This window comes from Tachypleus tridentatus, chromosome 6, assembly GCF_004210375.1.
Source record: "Tachypleus tridentatus isolate NWPU-2018 chromosome 6, ASM421037v1, whole genome shotgun sequence".
Taxonomy (NCBI): domain Eukaryota; kingdom Metazoa; phylum Arthropoda; class Merostomata; order Xiphosura; family Limulidae; genus Tachypleus; species Tachypleus tridentatus.
In genome coordinates, this window is record NC_134830.1 from 47,247,889 (window position 1) to 47,260,415 (window position 12,527).

At 29.1% G+C, this 12,527-nt stretch overlaps 1 protein-coding gene across 1 annotated transcript in view; it reads left to right on the forward strand.

Moving 5' to 3' along the window:
* Dhc64C (dynein heavy chain, cytoplasmic) overlaps positions 1 to 12,527 on the forward strand; it is a 119,991-nt gene that overhangs the window by 68,017 nt on the left and 39,447 nt on the right. The window contains 8 exon segments of the mRNA XM_076504488.1: positions 887 to 958; positions 2,361 to 2,573; positions 3,294 to 3,385; positions 4,713 to 4,806; positions 5,547 to 5,738; positions 5,910 to 6,089; positions 6,604 to 6,669; positions 7,571 to 7,658. Coding sequence (XP_076360603.1) covers positions 887 to 958; positions 2,361 to 2,573; positions 3,294 to 3,385; positions 4,713 to 4,806; positions 5,547 to 5,738; positions 5,910 to 6,089; positions 6,604 to 6,669; positions 7,571 to 7,658 — 997 coding nt within the window.

Consider the following 12,527-nt stretch of genomic DNA (forward strand, 5'->3'; position numbering starts at 1 on the left):
CAAGATATGGGTGCTCAAGCCCAAAGCATCTCACATCTTGCTCTCCTAATTTTAATTTGATATCTGTTGCTACTCTTTCAATTCATATGTGAGACTGGCAATTTATTTAAAATTTTGAATAATAGAAACTAAATTGTTCTGTATTTTAAAAAAATAAGTTATTAAACCAGTAAACAGATCATTTAAGCTTTAGCGACTAAGTAGAAACAAGATAAATTGATTTACAGTCGCTAAAGCTTAAATTAACTGTGGGGACCTGAAAAGTGTTTATACTGTGGGTTTTGTTGATTTGAAGTAATATTATTATTATTATTATTATCATATACCTTAACATCTTTATGTTTGGTTGTTTGTTGTTAAACACAAATACACACAATGGGCTATCTTTGTTGTTTTCTACCAAGGGTATCAAGTAAATATAAGGAACATAAACATACTATGTAGGTACATTCCAATTAAATGAAGGAACAGAAACATACAGCATAGTTTAAACCCAGTAAATATAAAAAAAAACATGAAGATGTTATGCAGGTACATCTCAAGTAAATATATGGGACAGAAACATACTGTAAACGTTTCAACCTGCATTCATCACTGATTAATATATTTTTGTTGCAGATTGTTTTTAGAGCTACGACAATCTGATATAATTAGTCAGAGGTTTGGATTTTTCCTTTTTAATGCAGTTCTACCTTATGATTTTGTTTACATAATTTGATCAAAATGTATTAATTTTCACTAATATTTGATATATTTCATATAGATAATTCATTTTAAACATGAAGCAGTTATTGAATTATTAAGTATAGAGATTGTTTTACTCTTGTCATCTTTGGATAATTAGTTGTGTTTTTAATCAAAAGGTACAAATGTATTTTGAATGTAGGTACATAACAAGTACCACGCTGTTGATTTTGATGAAGATCTCAGGAGTGTACTAAGAAGGTCTGGATGCAAGGTAAATACTTAGAATGTTTTCTCTTTCAATTATGTTTTGGATGTTTAGAGTTCCCTTAACCTCAAAGGTCTATGAAACAGCAACTCAATTGTTGAGGTTTCCTTTTACCTGTTCTCCAGAAACAATTAAGAGTAAATAAGAAAGATTGAAATGTATTAAACAAACAGAACTGGAACTTAGAATATTGTTATTAGAAAAAATGCAACAAAAACAATCTTGGATGAACAGTTAAAAGCTTCAAAGTGGTTTACATTCTTGATGTTATAATTGTTACTTAGTGTTAAATGTTTTGGAAGCTTTAATAGAACTTTGTTCAAATGTTTTACATAATTTGCAGGAATTTTATATTTTGATGAAACATGCACTTGAAGTCAGAGGGAAGTTTCACTAAAAATTTAAAAGATGTTACAAGCATAACTGTAACATGTTTCACTACGTTGCAGCTAGTGGTCCAGTGCTTGTCATAATGGATGTGTTCTTAGTATACTGTAACAACAATAAATGCAGTTTGCCTACCTACATGTACAGTCTTTTTTTTTTTCTTAATGCCAACAAAACATAAAGTTCCTGTGATCAACAGTAGATTTCTTGTTAGTCTATCATCTTTCATATGAATGATTCTGAAGGATTACATTAATTTTTTCTTAATTTTGTTGTGAGTGTAGTTTGTGCTGTTTTCATTTCATTATTAATGAGATACATGAATTATTAAGTCAGGTGTGTTTTTTGGGCTCTTTAAAGCTGCTCTTAGGCACACTGTAAATTCTTGAATTAAATCAAGTACTAATTGTGTGTGAATGTGTTTGTATGTACACACAAATAAATTACACACTACATTCATGGGGTTGAAATAAATTTTCTTTACGTGGGTAGATCTTATTGTACTTTGTTAATGCATGTGTTCTGATTATACATGGTATCGCCAAAAAGTTAAAAGATGCCAGCATAATATTTTTCTTTTCTTGACTATATGGATGCTTATTACAATATTTTGCATGTGTAGTGAATTAATTAGTTCTGCAGATGTTTAATGGGCATAGTCAAAAATTCCTTGGAAAATTAATTCTTATTCACTTATTATACTTGAAACACAGCAAAGTGTTTGTTGGTCTGATACTTTAATACGAAAAGAAACATTTGTTGTAAAGTGTAATACTACATTACAGTGTGTAGACAACTAATCATATTTCTGTATACTGACCCCATTTTAGATACCAGTGAAAGATTGGGTTTAATGGTACTTTTTGATTTTTAATTGCTGTTAGTTGTTTAAAACTTTAACTTGGATTGTGGAATGTGACGTACTTCCAGTATTGTGTATATAATATTAACATCCACTGTTATGTTTTTAAAATAGAGAATAATTCTAAGTAAAGGTAAACTAATAACTTTTATCTTGCAGGATGAAAAGATTTGTTTTATTCTGGACGAGTCCAACGTGCTGGATTCCAGTTTCTTGGAAAGAATGAATACGCTTTTGGCCAATGGAGAAGTTCCTGGATTGTTTGAGGGTGATGAGTTTACTACCCTGATGACACAGTGTAAGGAGGGATCCCAAAGAGAAGGGCTCATGTTGGACTCCAATGAGGAGCTATACAAATGGTTCACTCAACAGGTTTGTTGTAGTTTATCTTTTTATTATTCCCTGGGATGTTAAATTATGCAGCTTTATGAATAAATATAATACATAAAATAAAAATACATGTATGGAAACAAATTTATGTTTTATGTAAAAGAACTTTTTCAATTAATTTTGAATTTTCTGAATTAAATCATGTAAAGTTATTTTTCTGTTAAGCTCTAGAAGGTTGTAACTGGTTTGTTTTTAAATGTATTTACAAGTGCAATAACTTATGACAAGTCTCCACTAGTAGAATATACTTAAGTGTGGAATTCAAAACAAATTTGTCAGGTATTGTAATTGATTTCCTAAAAACATTATTTAGAACAGAGTAGTGAGTGGTGTTTAGATCTTTAAAGTTGTGATGTAGGCAAGTTAGAATTTTGGAATATGTTATAGAATTAGTTTGCCTTAAAGTTTTAAGAGACCAACAACACTTAATTATTGATAATTATATGTAAAAATGAAATGATGGATGTGTTGTGATTCCTTTTTGTGGACTTGTTTAACGAAGTTTTGACATGTAAGCAGATTCAGATGTGTTTATTGAACTGTGTATGAATGAAAATACTCAACTTTTTTGACCACTGTTTTAATTTATATTGAGTTGCATATGTTTGAATTCATAATATTTTTCATTTTATACCAGTAAATGTAGTACTTAGATGAAATTGCTGTATTAATTTTGCTAATAAACGTTTTTCTCTGAAACAGGTTATGCGTAATCTGCACGTGGTTTTCACTATGAACCCTTCTTCAGAAGGCTTAAAAGATAGAGCAGCCACTTCCCCAGCTTTATTCAACAGGTTTGTGTTTATAGATGGATCTGTGAAAGTTAGGATTATACAATATTTTTACCTTTTGATGGCAAAGCTTTAATAAAGAATTTTCACTTATTATTTTTGTATTTGTGAGAATACAGACTAGTTTACAATAGGTTTTATTTTTGTTTCAACTAAATGTTACTGGTTTTAAGGAAAACACATTTAGCTTAACATGCTTGGACTGTGAATCTGAGACTTTGTAGCTAGTTGTTACCAAAACGTGCTTTTCCTCAATGAAAGAGGAAAGGGCAGTTGGTAAATTGTAATATATATGATGACATCCCACTATGGCTAGACCAGGGTACTCCAAAACCGATGGTGGTTTCTGTTTGCTAGTTATCTCTCTGAGTTCAAAATTAGGATTGGTTCTCATCCAGATATACATGAAAGTTATGAAACAAACTGATGCTTAAACATTACACAGCTTATAGTTTTAGCATTATTCATGAAAGATTTACAGCCTTAGTCAATGTTTTACGTTAATAGTTTTATCATGAATGATTTATTATATTTTGGATTTTTTTTTTATAAGAATGAATTGTAAAATTAAATTATCCAAAACTCTGTATTATGAAACTTTCATTTCTTTGAATTCAAAAGTTAGTGCATTTTTATTATGATGATAAAAAAATAATTCAATATTAATTTCTTTTTGAAGATATTTTGTTCATTTCATTTTTTAAATTTTTTTTATCTAATTGTTTTTAGATTATTGTATTTTTTGCAGATAAAATGTGTATGTTCCATTTTTGTTAGTGCAATATACTAACCATAAACCTTTCCCCTTAAATCATTACCTTTGGATTCAAAGTCTCCATGTAAGCACACACACAAAAAAATTTACTTTAAATCTTAGGTTTTATTCTTTTTTATGCTTTTCCATTGCCAGTTCACAAGTTTGAAAACAAATTCTACAGCGATGCATGGATTTGACTTCTTTATAATCACAATTCAAATGATTTTATTTCTGTAAGGTATTTTAGAGTATGAGACATTTTAATGGTAGTAATAAATAACCTTATAACACCAAATTTTTTATTTTCCCTAAACTGAATACACAGCTCTTCTCTTAAGGACTTCAAGGTTAGTGTTTTAGTGAACACTCCTGAAGTTGTAAAATTAAATGTTAAGTTAATGAAGGAAGTAAGAAATTTGGTGTCATGTCATTTATTTGGTGTTATTATGTCATTTATTAATGTTGTTAGTCTTGTTTCTTGAGACAACATGAACTGTTTATGAAGGTTCAAGTTTACTTCATCCAATGTTCCCTGCAATATTCAATGGTTGTTGGTGTTTTTTTAACCTGTAGGTGTGTACTGAACTGGTTTGGAGACTGGTCTGACAGTGCCCTCTTCCAGGTGGGAAAAGAATTTACTTCCAAACTGGATTTGGACAAGAGTTTTGTAAGTAATGTTTGTTGTGTGTTTTTATAAACTAATCTTTTCTCTCTTAGAACAGGAAACTTAATTGGAGAGATTTTAGGGATATAAGACCAAAATTGGCATAATACACTTTGGAAGTTTCTCTCCATGCAGCTGTTGTATCTAGAATATGTGTATTTAATAATGCTTGTTTGAGGTTTCCTGTCAACATTTTTTATCCAAAACAGTGTAATATAAGTACAATATTACAAAAAATAAAATGCTGTGAGAAAAATTTTAAATTTTTACATAATGCCTTTTTTATATGCCTTATTTTCTAAGACTAGTCCATTTTATATTTTTTGGGTTTGCATAGATTTTTGTGATTTGTTATACATTCGTATTTGAAAGTATTACATGAGAATTAGCATTTTAGTTATGTAATTACCTAAAACAAGATATGGTGATGTTTTTTTTTTAAATGTAGATTTTTACTGTTTTGAGACCTATTCATAACCTCCTCAAGCTAGAAATACAAGTTACTTAACATCTAAATAACAAATAACTACTATGAACATACTATGTTTCAAATAGAAATTTAATATATATTTTCCCAAAAAAAAATTCATGATCTGAAGCTGTAAGCTGTACAAATACTGTATTTATTTTCTACAGAACAAGACACTTGGTTATTTTTCTGTAAAACTAGACAAGTACTACAGTACAGAATATCAAATTAATTTCCTGTGAATCTGAACAAATATTTATTTTTTATTTTACAGTACAGGGCACCTGACTACTTTCCTGTAGTTGTTCCTGGGTTGTCTGTTCCTCCAGGCCACAGAGATGCCATCATTAATGCTTTTGTATATGTTCACCAAACTCTACATCATGCTAATGCTCGTCTGGTCAAGAGAGGCGGACATACCTCTACAATCACACCACGTCACTACTTGGACTTCATCAATCATTATGTGAGTTCTGATTTTGAAGTTTGAAGGCTTAAGTGCTGTGTTGAAGTTAATTTAGTCTTAACCTGAAGATAATCTATTCATTTAGTAGGTTGTGGTATCCAATAAATGTGGTATTTATAGCATCCTTGTTTTAATTCTTTGACATATTTAAGCATGATTTTCTTTGTTCAGGTGAAACTTTTTAACGAGAAACGTTCAGAGTTGGAAGAACAACAGTTGCATCTCAACGTAGGTCTCCAAAAGATCCGAGAAACTGTTGAGCAAGTGGAAGAACTACAGAAATCTCTAGCTCTGAAAAGTCAGGAACTGGAAGCCAAGAACCAGGCTGCTAATGCTAAACTGAAGGAAATGGTAATTATTTGAAAAATGCGTAGTTACTCTTGTTGTACAAGTTAAATCATGAAACTTAAAACTAAGAACAGGAGGCTAAGAACCTAATATTAAACTGAAGGTTATTTTTTAGTAAACTATTTCATACAGTGTTTCAATACCAAATCTAAGAATAATAGAACAGAGTTTTCTTGTGAAAAAATACTTTAAAATAAACATTTATCATTCAATTATTTTTTGTAATTGTAGGGCTGGTCTTTTTTGAGAAATGTGTGGACTGTCTTTTGATGTTGCTTGTTTTTCAACTGTGATAAAACCTAACAATAAAATATAAGTTTTTATTTCACTTTTTTACATTAAATGTTTTGTAAACTAATGAGATATAGGATATGAACAGGTTTCTGTACAGCAAAACAATCTTAAGTGCATATGTAAAACATTCCATACTTATTAGTTCAATATTTTGTTTTTATATTAAATTGTGAATGAACATTTTTATTTTTTTTATTAACAATGTATATTTTTTCTCCTCTAGTTGAAAGACCAGCAAGAAGCTGAAAAGAAGAAAATGCAATCTCATGAGATACAAGATGCTCTAAGGGTAATATGTCATGATATTGTTACATTTTCTAAATACGGTGCTCAACTATGTCTGCAAGCTGTGGATTCTGATCCCTGTCGCACCAAACATGCTCGTTTTTTCAACTGTGGGAGCATTGTAATGTATAGTCAATCTCACTGTTTGTTGATAAAAAGAGTAGTCCAACAGTTAGTGGTCGGTGGTGATGACTAGCTACCTTCCTTCTAGGCTTTCACTGCTAAAATGAGGACGACTAGCACAGATTGTCCTAGTATAGCATTGTGCGAAATTCAATAAAAACAATCCACTTCCTAAATGTACCATCATAAAAGCATAATCCAAACATTTTGAGTGTTTCTAATTCACTTATAATGATTTATCTGTATAAAAGTTTGAAGATATTGGTAACTCTGAGTGAATTATATTGGTTTCTGTAGTACAGTATTAGCAGTCATATGGAAGTCAGCAATTGTTTTAGTTACTTTTATATAAATTGGGTACACTTGCTAAGATTTTTACTATTTTAGATGCTTTGTAAAGGATCTGAATATAATTTAAAACTTCCTAGTTATTAATTTTTGTATAATTTATATAAAAGGTCTGTCGAATCTTTTCTGTTTAATTAGTTATCAGATTCAAGGACTACATTAATAATGTACTGTAAACATTGGACTGTAACTTAGTTACTTAAAGTAAACTAATTGCAACTTAAACAGTATATATATAATACACACACTAACGTCTTGTGTGTGTGTATTTTTCTAACATAAATTTGGCTCTGCATCAAACATTTGTTTATAGTTTTTGACAAGCATTGGAATAATTAGGTTCTTTTTTCTAATTTCTTTATTAAACACTATGTGGTATAGAAGTAGTTATTATAAGTCTGATGGTTGTTATTTTTGTTTGTTTTGTTCTCCAGAAACAAGAAGCTGTAATAAAAGAGAAGCGAGCTAGTGTAATGGAGGACCTAGCACAAGTGGAGCCAGCTGTTATTGAAGCTCAGCAAGGTATTGTAGTAAGCTTGTTGTTGCAGAATTCAAATTGACGTAATTATGTATATATGTTTATCTTTAGAGCATATAACTACTAGAAAGAATGAACTATCTAAATAATTATTTTTAACTAATAAAACACTTGCAATTCATATTTGTTCCATGCTTTCAAAAGATATTTAGTAACACTGAAACATGCATGACACGTACTTTTAAATCTTTACTGGTCAGTTTGGTGTCATGGATAACCTTTCAGATGCTAAACCCAGTCTATGCAGCTCATCAACAAACAACTTGTATTTTGTAAACTGTTGGAATTCTTTTAGATAAATAACCTACTTTTGTAGACAGAAAAAAGAAACTTAATTTTTTGTTAAATTTATAGAAAAAATGTGCAAGCTTTTAAAATATAGTTTATACTTTAATTATTCTCGACTTAACACAAACTGGAGTTCAGTATGAGGCATTTTTATAAATGCAAGTGAAGTAATCTGTATCTCCTGAATGGATATATGTTGTTTTATTTACAATTAGAATTTTTATTAATAAACATGATTAACATACAGCAGAATATAGTTAACAAACACTGCCACTAATTGTTATATGATTTACTTGTTATTTAAACTACTTTGTCTTATTAGTGTTGAATAAAGGTTAAAAACAAAGATTCTCCAATGTTATATATTACATACTGACACTGATCTTTGCTTGTCTAGATAATGTTTATTAATTATTTTATTCCTTAATATGCATTGATTTTTTGGATATCACTGCCAAATAAATGAAGTATTTAAATTTGTTTAGGATAACTTGTAAGCATATTGGTTGAGAGAAGCTATTTTAGTAGCAGTACTTGTAATCATGTTGACATCATGTTGTTTATAAGATATTTAACATTTTAGACAACATAATATTAAGACCAATATTTTAATTTTGTTTAAATGATGTGATTTTTTTTCCTCTCAAATTATGCAGTATATTTTGTGCTGTGAAACCTGAATATCCAAAATAAGTATACTTCCCATAACAAATATACTAGGAACCATTTAAACCCTTTAATTAAAAATTACTAATTTTGTTAGGCTTTGTACAAATGAAAGATTTTGTAAAGGTTTTTAATATCTTGCACCAAATAGTATTTATTTTTTCATAGCTTTTCAACCATTAAAGTAATTTGAACAAAACATGTACTTAAAATATAAATCTTGTGTAAATTCTGAAGGTGACAACTTGTTGACATTAAAACATCTAAATCTTGGAGCCAGAAAGAACCAAAGAAGACTAACATAGCTTTTAGTACAGTTTAAGATGTGTAACATATATTGTGTGTTAACCTTGGGTCTAATTGTCTTCACTTTGTAAAACTCTGTACATTTACTAAGTAATATGAAAAAAAAAATCTTGCATAATGTATATTCTAGTTTCTCTATCCCATTTAGGTAATTATATCAAAATGAATTAAACATTGTGAAAAGGAAGAGGATGTTTAGTTGTGTTCTGGTTCACTTGTCAGCTGAATCTGTTTCACTTATTATATAATTTTCTGACCACTTAATAATAAGTTCATTTTTAATTGTGCAAACATTCTCCAGTTTAATACTTGAATTGTTAAAATGGACTTAATCCACCAATTCAGGCCATGATATTGTTTCAAATAATGTGAACGGATTAGGGAAGCTGGTTTTTATTCCCCGATTTATTTTTTTGTGCACTACGTTTTGTTTGGTGTAATGTGCTGATTTATTTATTTCATTTTGTGTTTACACAGATCGCAATGTAAAAGGCTAAAAATTTCTTTAAATGGAATGTTTTTATAATATTTGTATTGTTTTCAGAAACTTTCTAATATATACATCACTTATATTACTTCAGTGCTTTTTTGTTAATAATATAAGTATCATATTATTAGTATAATAAGAAATATTGAACTGATCTGGTACTTAATGTCTGTAGTTTTATTTTGATATTCTTGATTGATGAGGAATTCTTTAAGCAAACAAACTTATGTTTATACTTGAAGCTGAATCATTATTAAACAAACAATATTATAAAATCCTTGTAGTTCAAGTGCTTTTAAGAGGTTCACCTTTCAAATATGCTTGGTTTAAGGGTTTTACTGGTTTATGATAAGATTGTTGGAACTTAAGTGTTTTTCTGATGTGAAGTGACATCTTTGGAGCTCTAGAGTGAAAGAACATTTTTATTTTGACCCATCCATACTTGCTTGTTGTGTGATTGTCCTCAAAATATTATTTTATTTCTTTTGTGAGGCTTTTTGTCGTGGTAGTTAGTGCTTCATGAAAGTTAAGCCACTTTTAGAAAGGACTGAAAAAGTATGGTCTCGAATTGAGAAATTTTGAGGAATACTAATTTCTGTATTAACGTAGTTTTCTTTCAAACCTTAAATGTACCAAAATAATAAGAAAGTGAGTTGGTAGAAAGTTTTAGTCATTCTTCAAATAATTGTTTTGATTAGAACAAGGTATATCTTGGAGGAAAGGTAAATTAGATTGCTTAACATAAGTGTAAGTTTTAATAAAAACCTGTCTTCCTGAACAAGTAAATTTTTAACTTCTGGCTTGAAGTTAAAACCATTAATTGCAGCCATCTTAGAAGCACAATAACAATCTTTCAGGTTTTCTAGCTTATGGAGTCAGACTTGTCATTGTTTTTTTGTTGACTTGCATTCAAAATTTTATTTAAGTACTATTCTATGAATTTATGTTAAGTTCGGAATCTAATAGTAGATTATAACTCAAATTTTAGTATTATACATTAGATAACTTCTTAATTTAAAAGTAAATAGTAAAAGAACACCTAAATATCAATTTTTGAGAGTCACATGGTATGTTGAAATCAGCACTGGTTCAAATTAAATGTTTGTGATGTTAAAATACTATTTCAGTAGTTTTTTACAAGATAGGAATTCTAATTACTGATATTATCAAGCTCGAATATAAAATAAGAACCTTGTATTTTATATTTTATTGAGATATGGTTTATGTACTGAGTCAAGTACTTTAGCCCCATTTAACTCTTTCCATTTTTGGGAGCACTTCCTTATGCACACTTACTTCAATATATGATTTGAATAACCAGTTGACAGTTTTGAATATACCCCTAGTGGTTTTCTGAACCACTTTAATCTGTTAAAAAGCTGCCTCATTCTTTTGAACCAAGATTTCGAGGAGGTGCATTGTGTATTTAATCTGCTCAAAATTTCATTATTTTTTTTTTGAGACTTGCATACAGTTTAGTTATTGAGCTTGATTAGTTACAGTAGAATTTTGTATCAATATAGTATTTTATTCTTTTTTTGAGTTATTCAATCTTACTATAAAACCTAAAAAAAAAAAAAAATTGTTTCATATCCTCCATATACGAAATTTTGAAAGGCTTAGCAACCTACATTAAGCAGCAACTGAATTTAAAGGTTGTAGATAGAAGATATAATTATTTGCTTGACTTCTTTATTTATTGTTCTATATTAAGAAAAACAAGTTGAATAACTTATTTCTAAATAGTTATAATCTATATACACATGTAATTGAAATGTGACTGTATATCATAAAATATTAGTACACAAAAATGCAGCCAAGACAGGGCCACTTTGTAAAGACTAAAGGTCAGTTTTTATATTATTGGATATGGTGACATGAGTGCATGTATGCCTCATCAATGCAAGTTATGTAAGTAATCACAACTGGTAGGTTAATATAATAAAAATTATAAGTATATAATATTAAGAGTCTTAAACTATTTAGAATAAAACTGAAATTTTTTGTTATAATTTATAGTCCTAGAATGAAAAAAAGAATTGAAAGGCATAATTTATATTTAGTTTCTGATATTTTTATGATGATTACAAGGTCGGTTAAATTGTCAAATTGCTTGGTTAGGGTTAAAGAAATAAGAGACAAAATATGAAGTCTTACTGAAAACAAACATTTGATATGTACTTCGGGAGTTTTTAGAGATTACACAAATAATATTTGAGGTTTTAGGGTAGAAGAACAGTTTTTTAATCATAACATGAAAAATCACTTTGTACTTGGACTTGTAACAATATATACTCTATTTTCACAAGCAAATCTTTAGTAAAAATTCTTCATTAAAAAATTTGATTTCGTGTGTGTGTACAAAATACTTGTAATCTTTACTAAACGTCTACCAAATTTTGTGAAGATGCACATACTGCGTTAAAGTCATAGTATAAATGCTTAATGTGCAAATGTGTGTGTGAACTCTTGTATATTATACTCAGCCTGTTGCAAAAGGGTTAAATTGTATAAATTTTTCTTGGTGAATAGTGAACGCAGAAAATATATCCTTTAATGTGACATAAGGAGTAAACAGTTTTATCAGTCCAATAGACTTTTGGAAATAATGAACTATATCATGATAAACTCTTGGCACAGCACAAAGAATTAAGGTCTCAGGTGATAGTAGGCTCTGTATATCTAAAAATCCTGAAATTCAGATTCAAACCTGAAATAGAGAAAGATATGAGCCCATTTTTTTATTAGGCAAAAGCAGCAGGTATTTTTACTTTCTAATACTACCATTCCTGTGATTATTAAGACAATAGAAGATATTTGCAGGTGGGGGATCATTATTTTACCTGGCACTTGTTATCTAATGGAAACTGTTACTGTGGGAAAAACTTAGTTATTTTTTAAACATACTGTCAGAACTAGATATTGAGCTAACCTGTTTATTATTGGAACCATATTATACTGGAAAGAGTGAAGGGAGTCTTTTATGCTTGGATTTATCTTCATTAGTTTTTGCATTCTTTTGTACACACATTTTAATTTCTTTTATGTTAAGTATGATTTAGTTGAATTTGTTTATTTTTAGTTATGGCAGTTGTTTACTTTTGCA